The sequence below is a fragment of the Gymnodraco acuticeps genome, unplaced genomic scaffold (assembly GCF_902827175.1).
Source record: "Gymnodraco acuticeps unplaced genomic scaffold, fGymAcu1.1, whole genome shotgun sequence".
NCBI lineage: Eukaryota > Metazoa > Chordata > Actinopteri > Perciformes > Bathydraconidae > Gymnodraco > Gymnodraco acuticeps.
In genome coordinates, this window is record NW_022991938.1 from 311,733 (window position 1) to 331,168 (window position 19,436).

The 19,436-nt window shown below is 41.7% G+C and overlaps 1 protein-coding gene across 2 annotated transcripts; it reads right to left on the bottom strand.

Annotated features, from left to right (window-relative positions):
• Window positions 1-155: 155 nt before the first annotated feature.
• Window positions 156-18,140, bottom strand: gspt1 (G1 to S phase transition 1). Of its 2 annotated transcripts, none has more exons than XM_034200413.1 (14): window positions 17,722-18,140; window positions 16,948-16,992; window positions 14,210-14,503; window positions 13,933-13,966; window positions 13,176-13,253; window positions 11,326-11,506; window positions 10,926-11,080; window positions 9,614-9,754; window positions 9,040-9,133; window positions 5,387-5,467; window positions 5,081-5,254; window positions 3,852-3,941; window positions 1,907-2,075; window positions 156-870 (listed from the first exon to the last, which is right to left on the bottom strand). In XM_034200413.1, exons 1-14 carry the CDS (start codon window positions 17,918-17,920, stop codon window positions 818-820), a joined length of 1,788 nt encoding a protein of 595 aa, XP_034056304.1. In that variant the 5' UTR covers window positions 17,921-18,140; the 3' UTR covers window positions 156-817. The 2 variants fall into 2 exon arrangements, with proteins under 2 accessions (XP_034056304.1, XP_034056303.1); XM_034200412.1 differs by having other exon boundaries at window positions 16,927-16,992.
• Between the last annotated feature and the right edge of the window lie 1,296 nt (window positions 18,141-19,436).

Sequence of the window (19,436 nt, forward strand, 5' to 3'; positions counted from 1 at the left end):
CTGTTGACAAAGTTAGCAATACATCCAATTATATTAAATCAACAAAGGATACCTCTATAGTAAAATGTTAAATGTTGGGATTTTGCATTAGTATTGATACACTGAATATTGATTAATCCACCTGAAATGAGGATACTTGATAAAAGAAAACACACTTTTCTGACGCAGCGTTGATAATTTATTTTCAGTTTGGATTATGTAACAGCTGTGTGTGTGTGTCTGTGTTTATCAGTGGTTTTAATCAGAGTAGTATGTGAGCCCAATCCAATCAAACCATCTCATGTGGAGAGAGACCAAACTCAAACTGTTGGTACAGCAATCCTTAAAAACCAAATAAAATGTTTCCTAAATCCCGCTCTTAAAAAGGGAGATGTGATTTGCAAATTATAATTACAGGCTAACACTGCTCTTGTTTTGCAGGATATGAAATCTTTCTGTGGTCATATCCTCCCCAAACTCAGTAACACTGCATCCATCTCCATTCTAAAAACAAATGGCGTAGCGAGCGGACATCGCGGTTAGCCGTGGGAATACAGAAGGGGGCGGGGCTTGTAGCTACATTAGTGGCATAGCTGAGCTCTCAATATGAGAAAGCTGACACACTGGACTTGGTCTCTCACTTAATATAGTTCATCAAAAAAACTGATTCAGTCTTGTTTTCTTCGTGTGACGTTATTTTAACTCCTCGATCCCTCTCCTGGTTGTCGTTGGACTTCTCTTCAGCGTGTTGAGTGTGAAGAGAGAGCAGCCGTTTGTCGGCCGAGCAGCGTTTCTCCACGGTAACAAGAGGAAGAACAACGGTCTTCTGACGAGGCGTTTAGTCCTTCTCTGGGACCAGCTTCAGCACTTTGCCGATGGCGATGGTTTTACCTGGAGGAGGAGGAGGAGGAGGAGGAGGAGGAGGAGGAGGAGGAGGAGGAGGAGGAGGAGGAGGAGGAGGAGGAGGAGGAGGAGGAGGAGGAGGAGGAGGAGGAGAAATAAGCCAGACATGCACAGAAGTTAATGCACATTTGATTATTTTAACACTAACATTTGTAAATTGGAAAATAAGGAATAAAAGTTGGAGAACAAATTTAAATAAATAATTGATATGCAAGGAATTAATAAATAAATATATATAAAAAAATATGGAAATAAACAATTATATATATACAGTCCTTATATAAACGTAAAGAGAAAAATAAATAGTTTTAAAAATAGGGAAATGCTAATTAAAATTAATTTGTAAAATAATGTATATGCAATAATATAATATGTAAATATATAATATTTTAAAAAGTATGTATATGTGTAAAAAACAACAAATATTTCTTATTTTATCTGTTTATTGCGCATTGCTACTTTAGCTCCTACCAGTATGTTTATATAAATATGTTTATTATATTTTCTTATTTCATTCCAAAAAATTGAGCACATGTTTTGAAACCCAATTTCCTCCGGGATACCTAAAGTGTTCTGATTTTGATGCTCTTATGACTTTATAGAACACACACACACACACACACACACACACACACACACACACACACACACACACACACACACACACACACACACACACACACACACACACACACACACACACACACACACACACACACACACACACACACACACACACACACACACACACACACACACACACACACACACACACACACACACACACACACACACACACACACACACACACACACACACACACACACACACACACACACACACACACACACACACACACACACACACACACACACACACACACACACACACACACACACACACACACACACACACACACACACACACACACACACACACACACACACACACACACACACACACACACACACACACACACACACACACACACACACACACACACACACACACACACACTCCTCACCCTCGTCCCTCAGTGTGAACCGTCCCATCTGAGGGAAGTCTTTGAAGGTCTCTAAGCAGATGGTTCCTGCCGCTCTCAGCCGGGCGATGCACACCTGGTCCTGCTTCACGAAGCGCGGTCGGACTTTGCTTTTCTCCCCCGACTTCTTATCCACCAGACAGATTAAGGCCTGCAGGCAGGATGTAAACAAGTTCAACCACAGTGGAGAAATGCAATCACAACTGACTGATCAAACTAAATAGGAAATGAAAACAGAATATGTCAGTAGTGTTGGCATGTCCTCCTCGCCCTCTGACGCAGCTGACCAGCCCTGAGCAGCCGTTATCTCCCATAAGGAGGGGCTGCCCTAGCAAGTTGTTGATGTTACCAGTTTGTGACCGGGCAACTCTCGGTCAGAGATAGTTATTGTTGTGGGACACCTGGAACACATCCTTCCCGAGCCCTAAGCGACAACAGATGTGATTCAGTGTCCTCAGCTGTTTAGTCTATCTATTGAAGAATGTTGATTATCACACTCTGAACTAGTTAAACCCTGGAGCTACAGAAGGGCTCTTCAGAATTGATTGTGGCATCTCAGCCGTGTGGTCAGACCGTGGCCCGTGACATGTCTTGTGAATTCTCCGGCCGAAGCTCCAAAATCAGTGTTTGCCATCAAAGCTCCAGCTCTCCTCGTGTCTCTGAGTCCTGTCGGTGTATTCTCTGGTTCCGATTAACCCAGCCAAATCTTTGTTCTTGTTTTGTATCTATATCTACGCCGGGATCCGGAGTCGAGGCTGATCCTCTTGCTGTAGTCCTGTGTCTTGGATCCTCTATCCTGAGTTCTGGATTAAGTCGTGGACGTTCGGGTCGTGGCTGAACCTGTCTCTGCGGTCCTGCCTGGGTCTCGTCATGCTGCTTCCCTGATGGCTTCCACAGGACTGTAGCTGACATCCTCGTGGATTCATCTTCTTATTACAGACACATGCATTTTGTAGAGGAAACTTCTGTGTAGCTATGCAGTGGGAGTCACCGACTCAGGAAGGAGACACGGTAGGAGCAGTAGCTTTGATGTCAAACACTGATGGTTTATTTGGAGTTACGGCCGGAGGATTCACATCACAAGTCCAAGAGCCAGAGGTTCTGACTTCACGGTAGAGTTGCCACGTCAATTCTGCAGAGCCTCTCTCTTGCCAGCCCATCTAACTGGTTCCACAGAGAGTCATCAACATGTTTTGATAAGATAGCTTTAGATAGTTTGGGCACACTAAGTTACCAGCTTCCGACACTTATGGCCTTGGATATGTCATGCCCTGGAGTCCTCAGACACCAGAGCAGGAAGTGTCCCAGTGTACCCACAATACAGACCATCTGTGACCCAGTATTGACCGGTCACAGAATGGGAACAATAACAGTATTGGCTGAAACAGCCTGTGTCCTTAAAGGAGGTAAACAGACATCAAGGTTTGTCCTGTATGTTACATCTTGGCGTCTATGATCATTATTTCAATAACACATTTCCTAACATTCGGTCTATATGCTGTAAAATGTATTATCTCTTCGATTTACACACGGCATCTATTGCATGTCTGTCCGTCCTGGGAGAGGGATCCCTCCTCTGTTGCTCTCCCTGAGGTTTCTCCCATGTTCCCTTTAAACTGTGGGTTTTCTCCGGAAGTGTTTCCTTGTACGATGTGAGGGTCTAAGGACAGAGGGTCTAAGGACAGAGGGTCTAAGGACAGAGGGTCTAAGGACAGAGGGTGTCGTTTTTCTCATACTGATATTCTGAACAATCTGTGTTGTTGTATTTGCTGTAAAGCGTCTCTACTGTAGGCTATTTTTATTATATGTTCAGCACTTTGGCTCGACCAATAATCGTTTATAAATGTGCTCTATAAATAAAACTTGATTTGATTTGATCTGACTCCCATTGCTTCAGAAGTTTCCCCCACACACAGTAGTAACTTACTGAGATCTGCACTTCCTCGATGCAGGTGTGGATGTGAAGGACTGCGTTGTAACCGGGACAAATGATTGACTTGTGCTCAATGATGACGATCTGAAATAAAAAATATATATATTTCATTTCATTTTTTATTTGTTCCGTTCATGGTACGCACAACTTAATGTCTAACAATTGTTTACAAAACATGTCTCTGTAAACACACCGTACCCGAAAAGGAGCAGGGAGAGGAAATGTATCTTATATTACCTGCCCCCTTTCTCAAAATAAAATTATGGTCTGTCCTTCATATTTTCTTATTCTCAGCCAATCATAACAAAACACTTTTCAGTTCCCACTTGACGGTTAACGGAAAGAAACAAAACAACAACACCAAAACATCACATGTACAAGGAACAGTTCAACACCCTCATCTGAGTCCTACTGGAGTAGAAGGGGTTAAGCGGCGCATTATAATAATAATATATAATTCAATAAATAAACCTCCCACCTCAACACTTCACAGCCTAATGGTCACTTTTAATGTTATGGATCTACTTACTTGGCTTTTATTAGTATGACTATGCCAGATAATAAATGGTGAAGCATCGGTTGAAACTAAAGTTACCGGAGCGGAAGACCTTGATATCAATTCTCCCCTGAAGTAATGACTGAACTTCAGAGGTAGGTTGAGGACACAGACGCCAGTGTTTCATTGATTTATGTGTGGCGGGCCGCCACAATTAAATATCGTCCGCCACAAATGGATCTCATAAAAACAATAATTATTTTTGTTTTTGTTTGTTGGTCTAATGGATAGTGAGGTGGGCTGATGATCGGAAGGTTGTGAGTTCAAATCCTGCCTGGAACACCACTACTAGTGTGCCCTTGAGTAAGGCACTTAGCCCTCGGTTACTCCAGGGAGAATGTCCCTGTAACTGGTCGTTGTAAGTGGCTTTGGAATAAGGCGTCTGCTAAATGCCTAAATTGTAAATGATATTTTTGGGAGAATAAACTCCACAGATCCTCAACTCCTGTGTGTCTCACTCATTAACAACGCAACGCAGAGCAACAAGAACGTTGTCTACAGTAGCCATGAACTCACATGTATTATCTTATTTGATAACCCAAATTGGTTAAGGGGCCTTTGGCTTTTCTTGCCGGAGGGGGGGTGCGGTGCGGTGCCCCCACAAATAGAATCAAATTCTGTGGGAAACACTGGACGCAGTGACTTTCATGATCTGTTTGTAAAGCACCTGTGCGTCGAAGGTGCGTCCGGAGTGGCAGATGTTGTCGGGGCTGCAGAGGATGAACCCCGGCAGGATCTCCTCCTCCTCGATGCCCTTCAGCCTCAGCTTCAGATTCTCCCCGGGAGTCGCATCGTCCGTCTCCACATCGTCACTCAGCAGACTGAGGACCTCCACTGTGTGCTGAAACACACACACATTTATATATTTGTATTATTTAACTGTTCAGTACTTGTTCTATCTATTGTTATTTTAAATAATGCAACTACTGGAAGTGTCATGGGTCTGTTGTGAGCAGCAGAGAGGAGGTCTCACCCTGTTGGGCATCATGATGAGCTGCTGCGCTTTACTGATGCACCCCGACTCCAGCTTCCCCAGGATCACTGTGCCCATGTCCTACACACACACACACACACACACACACACACACACACACACACACACACACACACACACACACACACACACACACACACACACACACACACACACACACACACACACACACACACACACACACACACACACACACACACACACACACACACACACACACACACACACACACACACACACACACACACACACACACACACACACACACACACACACACACACACACACACACACACACACACACACACACACACACACACACACACACACACACACACACACACACACACACACACACACACACACACACACAAGATTAGAGCAATTCTGTATAAAACAAGGACAATAATCTTTTCCATCCAAAAAGCTTTTATTTTATTTAGAAAGTGTAAAAACGGAGTGAAAATATGATGTGTAATGAGTGTGTGTACAACATGACAGTGGAGACCTTATAACTTCCAGGTTATTGTTTTTTTTGGAGATGTGTTTCTTTCCACACAAGAACAGGGAAGTATCAGCAGGATAATTGTATTATATTTCTGATGATAGCGGTCATAAAAAGGGCAAATGCAACAAAAACAATAATCAACATGGACTTTTATTAATATGAAATTGTTTCTCTGCATTTGACCCATCCTAGTGTTAGGAGCAGTGTGCTGCCATTTTGAACGGCGCCCGGGGAGCAGTGTGGGGAACGGTGCCTTAAAATGTCAGGGACACCTCGGTAGCACTTTCCGGGACTTGAACTGGTGACCTTCCAGTTGCCAAGCCAAGTCCCTATCGACTTCGCCACCACCGCCACTTCAAACAATTCCACTTGACATTTGGTGGGTTAAGTACATTTCAAGCTTCATTATATGATACTCATTTAATAATACAGTATTAACATCTGCTGGCGTGCAGAAATGAATGCATTTTGGATTTCTGTTGACTGAACCATAATCCCCTCTGATCACGAGACCCCAGTTTAATCATATATCCTCCACATAAAGCTCTCATGCAATCACAGCGAGAGGAGAATTAAACCAACTTAAAGACGAGAGGATGAAGAGAGGCGATGAAGAGGAGAGGAAGAGGAGATGAAGAGAGGAGATGAAGAGAGGACATGTGGAAGGATCATTAATGTGAGGGAGCTAATGCGACTCCACCGACACCCACATCTGAACTGAGTCCAACAGCAAGAGCCAAGAAGCTGAATTATCTTTAAGAGAGTGAGTGTGTGTGTGTGTGTGTGTGTGTGTGTGTGTGGTCTAGCATTACTATACTTGTGGGGACCTAAATCTGTTTACATAGTCACGTGTGGGGACTGGCTTCCCTTATGGGGACAAAATGGAGGTCCCCATAAGGGGAATCATTACTTTTAGGGTGAAGACTTGGTTAGGTTTAGGGTAAGGGTTAGGCATGTGTTGGTTATGGTTAAGGTTAGGATAAGTCTCCAGGAAATGCATGTAAGTCAATGTAATGTCCCCTGAAGTGATGTATACATGGTGTGTGTGTGTGTGTGTGTGTGTGTGTGTGTGTGTGTGTGTGTGTGTGTGTGTGGAGTCATATAAGTCTATACATCTATAAATGAATAAGAAACTAAAGGTGGAAATACAAAAACAACATAAAATATAGAAAATAAAGAAATTCAAATATTTAGTTTGAGTCCGTTTATCTTTTATAGTCATTTGACGTGCCATAAAAAAGAATCAGTCCATGTAAAAATAATAAGAACAAATAAATGGGGAAGTATAGCAACAAATGTATTTTTACATTATGTCATTTATTTAGTCCATTTTCTATCCAAATATCTTGAGGTATTATTTCCCTTATTGCTTTTCCACACAGAAAACACAGAGATAATAAATAAGATCTTGAATTGACTTGGTGTCAGCGCAGAGAAGCTGAGAAGCATTTCATCGTGCTCTATAAAAACACCCTGCAGGAGGGAGGATGACAAACTGGAGAGGAAACATCAAAATACTTTGGCAGAGTAAACAGAAACCAGAAGAAATGTGTCGCCCACTCTAATGCTGAGGCTCTGCGTCACATCTCGGTTTCTCTCTTCAGGTTTCTGTATTCATCCTTCAGGGTCTATGCAGGAATCCTGAAGTCAGATGTAAGACCTTTTAAGACCCTTTCCATACATTTTAAGACCTCATCGCCACTTGGAGTTCTCACCGGTTACCTTGGCGACACACTTTACCTCACATTCACTATATCGATTGTAAGATAGCACAACTAAACAGAGTGCAGACCAGAGGTTGCGCTAGACTTTTTCGCTGCGGACAGGATCGTAAAACCTCCGTCAAAATCCAGAATTACCCGTCGGCCTTTACACAACTCTGGGGGGGGGGGGGGGAAGCATGCTCGTGAACTGTCAACGGGGGGGGGGGGGGACAGTTCACATGCGCCGTGTAATGCATGGCTGCTGCACCTCACGGGAGCGTGCACAGCGTAAAGCCAAAACTCACAGACATTTCAATGATCTGTGCGGCACAGTTCGGTTTGGAAACGGTATGATTTCCTTTTTGGAGGGCAGGCATAACACGGAGCCTCGCTGCGGGGAAACTTTGGCGCTGTTCCGAGTTTGTTCTAATCTGTCAAAATGACGGACTGCTTTCAGATTTATCCGTCATTGTTCAAAAAAATATTCGGTTAACGCGACCTCTGGTGCAGACAGACGACTGAAGCCTCCTCTCCACATGAACTTCAACCTCTCTGTGAAGGTCAGGTTTAATGCAGTATGCTGCTTTGTTACTTCTGTGCTCCGTGCTCTTTCATTCCAGTAGAACTCCTCAGAAACCATTAGAAACCAGTATTTGACCAATAAACTAAACTTTGAACTATGAAATATATTAAACTTTGGTGAGCTTCAGCGGGGTAATGCCATATAGGAGCTCCCTCACAAATACCCAGGGGTTGAATTGGGCTAAGCCCCGGCATGTAGGACGATGCTCTGACGTCATCACCCTCACACATTTGTCATATATGTTAAGACTTTTCTCGTTCTTAATATAGACTATATTTAGGGTCGATATGTGTTGACTTTACTTTAAAATAGCAGATCTCTGCGACCGGATATAGTTCGGCTTAGTGAACGTGTGTCTCTTCCTTGGAGGAGCAGCATCGGCCGGACTCCGCGGCTCCTCCGTGCAGAGAGTCTGCACTGCAGCGGTGTGTGTCAGCGACGTGCAGTCAGGGGAGGCACGGATTGGCCATCGGGAGAGTCGGGACTTAAACGCCGCGGCTTTCTGGCTAGCACTTAGCATGTGGGACCGGACAGCTTTGATCCCCCCCCCACAGAGCGGAGCAAGGCAACGACATTTTTCTTAAAAAATAAGAAGTAGCATTTTACAGCGCTATGCATGGGGCCGCCTTGAGGGGGTTTCCCGACATGTCGTTTCAGTAAATTAAAGGGTGTTTCATGTTGTCGTTGCTGTGGACCTTCTTAATACCTTGGAAAATGCCGTTTAATACTTTTTAATAGCCTTAATTTTCGCTAAATTGATTTATCAACTTTTAATACTTTTTAAGACCCGCGCGGACGCCCTGCTTTAGAAAGCGGCCAATGGCCTCCAGCTGCTCACCTTGTACTTGTCTACGATGGGTAGTCTCACCGGTCCGTCGTTGGATCTGGTGAAGTTTGGCAAACTGTCCAGGTGGGAAATAAATGGCATACCCCTGGTGAGGAAGAAAAATCATCATATTTAAAAAAAATCCACTCGTTCACTCACATTTTATATCTGTTGTCAGAGACTCTGATTAATAGATATACAATTATATTTAACATTATCAACACACACACACACACACACACACACACACACACACACACACACACACACACACACACACACACACACACACACACACACACACACACACACACACACACACACACACACACACACACACACACACACACACACCACACACACACACACACACACAACACACACACACACACACACACACACACACACACACACACACACACACACACACACAACACACACACACACACACACACACACACACACACACACACACACACACACACACACACACACACACACACACACACACACACACACACACACACACACACACACACACACACACACACACACACACACACACACACACACACACACAACTTACGTGTACCAGAGGCATTCTGTGAGGGGGTCTTTGAGGTTGGCACCTGTGAGTCCGGAGCAAGGCATAAAGTAGATGTCCTTCTTGGGGTTGAAGCCCACCTTCTTTAGAAAGGGAACCAGCTTCTCCTTACACTCTTCATACCTGCAGGGAATAATAAAACCATGAGATGTTTTACTAAAATATGAAAGGCATAACATCATGACTGCAACACATCAGTATGAGCCTCCATCTTTGTGTACCAGAGGCAATCTGACATTTGAATTAAAATCCTAACATCGAGCTTTGAACTATTTGGAACGGCCCTACATGGATTTTTTAAAAAGGAGAAAGACGTCACAACTATAAAAAGAACATCTTAACCCTTAGATGCATAAGTGGGTCTTCTTTGACCCGGTGAGGTGGTTTTCTTGAAGTATGTTTGTAATTACATTTTTTTATCATTTCATATTCCAGCTATTCCTCGAAAAACATGTTTTGGATATCATGCCATTCACATTTTAAGAAATGATAGTTTTTGTATTTCTACCCCAAGCTTCCATAAGTGGATCAAAAATGACCCGCATGCATTTCCTATGGGATCCTTTGATTATTATCACCTGTTGCTGTCAGGACCACATTCACTGTGGACCACACAGACGACATCACAAGTGACACCTCTCAGGAAGATTATTTTACACAGCAAGATCTGATACCTGTCAGTATGATAATAATAATAATAATAATAATAATAATACATTATATTTGTATAGGGCTTTTCAAGGACTCAAAATCGCTTTACAATATAAGCGAAGGTTAGGGTGGGGGGACGTATAGGACTATCAAACTTGATCAACCTGCATGGATTGATGGGGGGGGGCTATGAGTAGACAAGAGGAGAAGAGATGAGTTTTGAAAAGGGACTGGAATACTGTGAGGGTCTCAGAATAGCGGAGATCTTTGCATCGATATGTAATTTTTTTTTCTAAAATTATAAAGTGAGAAATTAAATATTAAATATTTCTAGTGTGAACAAAAATATAATACTAAATATTATACATGTAATTTTTCTTAACGAAATTGACAAAAATTGCATAAAAACACTTTTTTATTATTCTAATACGGGTCCTTTTTGACCCACTTATGGAAGAGTGTAGGGTCCAGTCACTCTAAGGGCATCTAAGGGTTAATAAAACAGGATCCCAAAACCATGCTAAGAATTCACTGATAGACAATGTTATGGTGCCGAAGCTCAGTAATAGATGAAAACAAGTTGAAAAGGCACTGACACAGCATTCAGAAATATCGTATGTATTTCAAGGCGGCCTCTTCTGACCTGTCGAGGCTCCAGTTGACCGTGGGGTCGTCCATCTTGTTCACCAGGACGATGAGATGTTTGACCCCGGCCGTTTTAGCGAGCATGGCATGTTCCCGTGTCTGCCCCCCCTTCTCAAAGCCCGTCTCAAACTCCCCCTTCCTCGCCGAAATCACCTGGTACAAAACAAGAAGGGAGGCAGGAGTTAGTCCCGCATTCAGGGACATTTACGTGCATTCATTTGAGCTTATTCATAACATGTATAAGTAGGATGAGAGGGGAACGAATGCAGAGGTTTGAATGGACTTTTTTTCCTGCATTGGAACATCTCACGATATGCACTTTCAATCTCTATGTGTCAGTACAGGATTTCATCTCTTTGGCTCGTTATGGATGGGATAGAGTTGTTTGTTTCTCTCACCAGCACAGCCAGGTCGGCTTGTGACGCCCCCCCGATCATGTTGGGGACGAAGCTCTTGTGTCCGGGGGCGTCCAGGATGGTGAAATGTTTTTTCTCCGTCTCAAAGTAAGCCCTCCCCACCTCCACCGTCTTCCCCTTGTCTCTCTCCTCCTGGTTTGTGTCCAGAGCCCACGACAGGTACCTGCACCCAACATGTGAATCTAGTCATTTGTGTTTTTTACATACATGTGTTAATATGAGCATTTAAGATTACTCTACATGCGTGTAAAACAGGCCTGTCGTAATCAAAATGAGGGATGGGAGAGAAACTCTAGAAACCTCTGGAGGGGCATGCGGCCCTTTAAGCCCTCTGCTCTGGCTCAGTGGCAGTTCTAGATCAATTTGACTGGAGGGGGGCCACTGGGGGGCCAGTTATTTTCTGAGGGGGGCACAATAAATGCAGAACGAAAAGGAGAACTAGACAGTATGAAGTAATTGCGCATAAGAAAACAATGCAATACAGTTATTGGTATTTGTTTCAGTACACTTATTTATTTCAGATAGATCTTATAGTTATTACTGTTAGCTTCAGCTTAAGTTACACATTTAACATTTAAAAAAAACAAAAAAAAACTTTTCATTGTTAGGGGGGCCACAGGGGGGTCAGAGGTCAGTGTTAGGGGGGCACTGCCCCCCCCCTAGAACCACCCCTGCGTGGCTCCCTTGAGCTTAAACAAAAATAAGAAGGAAATAAAAGAAAAGTATTTGTAGGACTATTTATATTTTGTTGCACGGTTCAAAATGTTTCGTATCTTGTATTTTGAAATGATACTGTGATATATAAAAAAAACGGTTTTAATTAGGTCAACTAAAATATGCGTCACATCCTGCTACGGTCCCGCGCTAGTGCCTTTTCTTGCAGGCGAATAACCTGACCCCCGGCTCGATGAGCGAACTATAGATACATCAAAGAAAAGTATCGGAGGAACACAGGATTTAATTCTGCGTGGTTAGAGTTATCTGCTTTCAAGCAAGCGATTCTGGCTTACCGGGATGTTTGATATGTGGAGAGAAGTTGTCAAAGGTGCTGCAGCCTTTACGTATCGAGGAGAAACACGGAAGAGGAAGACAGCTGACGATCTTCACTCATAATTCAATCAGTTAACTCGTTTTAGGGTGCAGCTATATGTGGGCTATTTTAATTATATTCATTTCCTTCAAATGTGCAGAGGACTCCTCAAGTGCTGTGTTGATTTATTTTAAAGTTGGCCTGTGTATTTTGTTAAATTCTCCTTATAAGAGTTCTTTGTTTCTTATTAGAGGTTAACAGTTTTCTGTAATGTAATAAATAATACATGCAAACAAACTGTAGTTTTTGTCTATGATGTAACAATATACAAGTTTATAAGCTATCAAGCTATCAAATATGTTTTGCAGCTCCAGACAAAAAAAATAGGTGGACAAGTGGGCAAAATGGTGGTCAAAAAGGTTGCAGACCCCTGCACTAAACCTACATATAACACGCTTCAGAAAAGCATAAAGCCCAAAAAGCACAATAGGACCTCTTTAAAATTGAAAAAACATGTAAAATAACGGCATATTGTAGATCAAATTTAGCCATTTTGAGGCCCTTTTGTTAAAATATTATAGATAGGCTTACTGCTTTATTTTCACAAATATTAACACTTAATATTAGGCATATATATTTTTAAATCCATGTTCTAGGTGGTCTATTTAGTCTAAATTATGTCCCCCTTAATTTCCCCAAAAGTAGAAATGGGTCCGGGTTCTTATGGGTTAATATTAGGTATATCTTTTTTAATCCATGTTGTTTTTAGACACAATAAAGTGAATATTGTTGTTTTCCTCACCATGTCTCCCTGTTCTTCTCTTTCGCCTCTCTTTCATATTTCTCCAGGGTTCGCTTTTCCACCATTCCAGTTAAGTACCTACAAAATAAAAAGGAAACACATAGAGGGTAAGATGACTGACCAGATGGCCGTGGCGCATTAGTTATTGTATCTGTGGCTTTATGGGGGCAAAAGTGGAACTGAGGATTAAAACTGAAAGTGTTGTGTAAGAGGGAACATGACACAATGGCAACAACAAACATTGGGTTGTTGTTGGTTTCATTGCTCAGGTCTGGACTCAGTTTTCTATACAGTTTGAAAATCTATCAATCAATCAATCAATGTTTATTTATAAAGCCCAATATCACAAATGTTACATTTGTCTCAGTGGACTTCACAGTTTGTACAAAATATCAGTATGACAATACGACACCCTCTGTCCTTAGACCCTCTGTCCTTAGACCCTCTGTCCTTAGACCCTCTGTCCTTAGACTCTCTGTCCTTAGACCCTCACATCGTACAAGGAAACACTTCCAGAGAAAACCCACAGTTTAAGGGAACATGGGAGAAACCTCAGGGAGAGCAACAGAGGAGGGATCCCTCTCCCAGGACGGACAGACGTGCAATAGATGCCGTGTGTAAATTGAAAAGATAATACATTTGCAACATAGGTAGTCCAAATGTTTGGAAATGCATGTGTGTAATGAAAAGGCACACTGGGGAAGGGGAATATTAGTTGTGTTTAATCATTAACACACATTAAAAAAGGGTTACTCACATGATCTGTCCTCCGATAGTTGATTTTCCAGCATCTAAACAGGTCAAATATATAAAAACGTTTGATTGTTCATGTTTCTTCTAGTGTTTTTTAATGAAGATGCTATATAAATAAACGTAACACTTTTTAACAAATAGCCCCATGTTGTTTGAAACCTGTCACAATGGATACCTCGTCTTTTAACTGCAACCTAAACCTACAGGTTGAAAATGAATAACCTGAACATTACATGATAAATAATATTCTTTAGATGAATGCATATTTAGTTTTGACTCACCCACGTGACCGATGAAGACCACGTTCACATGTTCCTTCTTCGGGGCATTTGGTGGTGCCGGAGCCACTTTGGGCATCGGCATCTCCTCCTCTTCCTCCTCCATCATCTCCTCTTCTTCTTCGATCCTGGCCGCTCCCTCTTCGCAGGCTCCTCCTGGTACCAGATCTTCCTCTCCTCCTCCTCCTCCTCCTCCTCCACCTCCTCCTCCACCTCCAGGCTCCTCCTTCTGCTCCCACGTCTCCTCCTCTGTGGTCATCTTGGCCTCTGAGCTTCCGTTCTCCACCGGAGCTGCAACTGAACACATTTGGAAGTATTTAATGACTTATTTTCTTGGCAGGACTGAAACCCTGCAGACTGATTCATGATGAATTCTGGAGTTTATTAAAGATGTTCCTGCCAGGTTTATTTTTACACCAAAAAGATCCCCTTTTTCCAACAACAAATTCCAATTTCCAAGACAGAACTGATTCACTTCTATCTCCTCCACTATTATCACTCACATGCTCTGTACATTACAATGATTTGATGTCTTTATTGGTAATAGTGCTGCATCGAACATCATGTCTTATTTAATCAGCCTAAAATGTATTAAACCACAAGGTCACCTGTTATTTTAACAATAGTTCAAGGACTGAACAGATGATTTGGCTAATTTCTAACCTAAAAATCTAGTTTTAAAAAGGCAAAACTGCTCCAAAAACTACGACAGTGGTATTGGATTTGCACCAACTACTATTAGAGCTGTACCTTAAATCCATATGTCATTTAGGGACCTGAGCAAATGCTCCAAAAAATGTATGTCTTAAGACTAAAAAGTTGCACATCTTCACTGTCTATGCAGTTACTCGTTCATAGAGAGGCGAAGTCCCTCCCTTTCCTCCATGGGACCTTATTTCGGAAAAGGTATGTATTGAAGTCGATGGCGAGAGAAAGATTATCTTTCGATCCCGTTTGAATTGTGCCACGAATTACACATATGATGTTTGTCAATTTAAAAGATAATTTTGCAAATCAAAAAAATTACAAAGTGTCGTAAAACTGTGAAGTAACACTTTTTTTTTTGTGAAACCGCTCAATGAACTACATCTCCCGTCTCGCACCACACACCAAGACGGCCGTCACGTTGAAACATTTCACTCCTTTCTCTCAGAATAAGGCGAAAAGTATAAAAAGAGGTGAAAATCACTACAAGTCTGTTAAACGCTATCGATTCAAACGGCAGCGTTTTATTAATATTTAGTTTCAAGCTCTCGTTCTTAGTAAAAACAAAACTAGTGGAAAGGGAAATGCTCCCAGGGGAAGCTGATCCATCGGCGCTGGGACAGCTCGCTCCCTCTCTGCAGCTCTATGAGCCGCGGTCTGTGTGAACGCCGCTCCGCAGTTTAATGCAGGGCTGTAGCTGCGTTTTTAACGGGCCTAAAATGATATTTAAAATGATTCACTTTTAACTAATGTAATGCTTGTTTAGTTGCTTCAGAAGCTTGTGGAAATAGTGTAGGTTTGTTTTAGTACAGTTTTAGGGAAACAACAGTTAGGGGGGCAGCTGGGGGGGCAAGGCTCTACAGACCACGGCTCGCAGCTGCCCCCCCTTGCCCCCCCGTAGATCCGCCCCTGAAGTCTGGGCATGTTGAGAGCTGTACATACTGTACACACAAGGGGAGTTAGTCGGTTCCGTGAGAGCCAGCATGCGGGACCGGGATTCTGGGATTTGTAGTCTTTCTAGTTGCGTATTTTTCATAGTCTTATATTTCAACAGTTTTACCGACAAACTGTGACTTTTTTGACATGGAAATTATTTTTTAAGGTTGACAAACATCATATGTGTAATTCGTGGCACAATTCAAACGGGATCGAAAGATAATCTTTCTCTCTCCATTGACTTCATTACATACTTTTTCCGAAATAAGGTCCCATGGGTCGGAAGTAGATGGGCGGGACGTCGCCTCTCTATTAGTCCCCTTGTAAGAAACTAAATCAATGCATCATTCTGCAGAGAAAACAAGTTCAACTAAAGGAAAAAACATTTAGTAGGCTAAAATCTTCCCATGGCAACACACACATAAGCCTGCCGCTCAGTAGCTATGAAATTATGCAGCCCAGCAGTTATGTACAAAGCCCATTTTCTCCTCATTGTAATCAGCGTGTGGAATAATGCGGCTCATTTGGGCTTTGACTTTGTCAGCAGTGTCATCGGGCTGTAATTATAATCTTTATTTCAGACTTGTACAGAGATTTTAAGAAGTACTAGACTCTCTGTGAAAAGCAAAGGTTTCTCCAGTTTACTTAACCACTCTGCTAAAAAACGAAAAACACCACCAGTTCTCTGTAACCCGAGTAGAAGCACATACCAACCCACTGCAGGCCAAAAAATGTGAATGAACCTGGCAAATAACAACCGGTCAGCAAAAGGGATTCTATATGTTTGCTTTTGACACGCAGCAGACTAATGGCATGCAGCGGTTGCTTCACACATATCAGTGTGTGGCAAAGAGTCTATTTTGGGCACAAGAGAGGTTGCATCATATTATAAGAAGGCCCGTGCACATGTTTAACCCCTGCCAGCTATCCAAATATGGCGCAGTAAGTGAACCTTCAAGACTCAGAAGTGGGCATCCAAGCTTTTTCTGCTCTGCATGAAGTTTGGTGAGAGGTTAATGTAGGTACACTTGAGAGTAGAACCACACCTGTGCTCTGGGAACAAACTGTAACTTAATAACCTGAACAGTGTGGCTTCATACCGGCTGTTTCTGCCACCTCCATGCTGGCTACTGGATCAGGGGCCGCTTTAGAGAGAGAAGAAACAAAGCAAACTTTCATAAGTATTTACAAGACAAACAAGGGTCACGTCTTGATGTCACTGTGTTATAAATTACCTATGACACCATATCAACACATGACTAACACTGACTTGTTGACTAGTTAGTAGTGGTGTAAAGTAACGTAAGTATTTACTCAAGTTCAATATTAAGAGACGTGTACTTTGCTTGAGTATTTAATTTTTTAGCTACTTCTACTCCACTACAACTCAGAGCAGGTATATCATGTACTTTTACTCCACCATTTCTTTAATATCTTTAAAGATTTGGATTAAGGATGTGAAATATAATCATAATTAGACTTTAGTTCCACCTGGAGTCAATTCACAAGCTACCCTCCAGTATACAAAGTCATTCAAACTAGCTGCACCTTTACCAGCTTTGATAACACTTTAATGATCAATCATTATAAAACATATCATAAATATTGTTCTGAAATGGTCCAATTTGCATAATGAGTACTGTTGGTACTTTAAGAATATTTAAATGCCAATACTTTTACTTGAGTAACATGTTGAATGCAGTACTTTAACTTGTAACAGAGACTTCCTTCACTCTGGTACTTCTACAATATCTGAGTACTTCTTCTCCCACCTCTGATAGTTTAGCTTTAACTGTACTGCAGGGAGGAAGGCTAACTAACTTAGCTTGGGTTAGCATGCTAAGCTAAGCTACTTCCAGCTGGCTGTCACCCACCGACTGGCGCTGGTGTCTCTGCGGGGCTTGCTTGAAAGAAGCTCGGCACAAACACCGCGGCGTTCACGTTGGGGACAAACGGCTTGGCATTAACGTTAAGGGCGGCAAATGAGGCCTGAAGATCCGCAGCAACAGCCAGGGCCTCGGCATCCTCCTCCTCCAGCTCCCATGAATCCGGGGCTGTGTCTCTCGGGTCCATGGCTGCCTTTTCCCGGGTTGACAGGCTCGGGTACCCCGGTAAGGTGGATGGTGGATGTGGGGTCCGCTAACACGCGTTTAGTAGCCGGTATGTTTTAGACTCTCGGCAGCAGGTTTGGAGAAGTTGCCATTGCTTTGTTGAGCCTGAGCTTTTTCACAAGCATATGGATCCCGTAGCCGACGAGAAGTGCCGCTGAACAGCCGCTGTAGGAGCCGGGAACACCGCGAGAGGCGCTGCTGCTACCGGGGATACTGAACACATAACTATACACTATGAACACATAACTATACACTATGAACACATAACTATACACTAATGTACACATAACTATACACTACTGTACCGCAACTATACACTAATGTAACTTCACTACTGTACACATAACTATACACTAATGTAGAATACTGTACACACTATACACTACTGTACACACTATACACATAACTTTACACTAATGTAGAATAACTACACTACTGTACACATAACTATACACTAATGTACACATAACTATACACTAATGTAGAATAACAACACTACTGTACACATAACTATACACTAATGTATAATAACTACACTAATGTACACACTATACACATAACTATACACACTATACACTAATGTACACAACTTTACACTAATGTAGAATAACTACACTACTGTACACATAACTATACACTAATGTACACATAACTATACACTAATGTACACATAACTATACACTAATGTACACATAACTATACACTAATGTAGAATAACAACACTACTGTACACATAACTATACACGAATGTACACATAACTATACACTAATGTAGAATAACAACACTACTGTACACATAACTATACACTAATGTATAATAACTACACTAATGTACACACTATACACATAACTATACACACTATACACTAATGTACACATAACTTTACACTAATGTAGAATAACAACACTAATGTACACATAACTATACACTAATGTATAATAACTACACTAATGTACACACTATACACATAACTATACACTAATGTACACATAACTTTACACTAATGTAGAATAACTACACTACTGTACACATAACTATAACTACTGTACACATAACTATACACTAATGTACACATAACTATACACTAATGTAGAATAACTAAACTACTGTACACATAACTATACACTAATGTACACATAACTATACACTTGTGTACACTCAACACTACTGTAACAATATATAGTCAATATAGTCATAATGTTACCTCTAATTGTACCTTTATTTCTGAAGCTCAATACATACAGTGGTTGGCTACTCAATTACAATTTTAAGGTTCTTATTTTATATGTATATTCCACTGTAATTAGGAGACACATTTTATATATTTATTTGAATACTGTCCAATAATTAAATTAAATAATGTATGTATTATTATAGGTTAAGATACACTTCATTGATCCTTTGCTGAAATACAAATACTTGTAAAGAGTATTTTTAGAAAGCTGAATTACTACTTTTACTTAAATAAAAAATCAGA

Coding starts and splice junctions, on each gene's coding strand:
- gspt1 (XM_034200412.1), bottom strand. CDS start 17,920: ATGGACCCGAGAGACACAGCCCCGGATTCATGGGAGCTGGAGGAGGAG. Junction 11,081..11,325: donor AAGCCGACCTGGCTGTGCTG/GTGAGAGAAACA, acceptor GTTTTGTACCAG/GTGATTTCGGCGAGGAAGGG. Junction 9,134..9,613: donor ACAGAATGCCTCTGGTACAC/GTAAGTTGTGTG, acceptor CTTCCTCACCAG/GGGTATGCCATTTATTTCCC.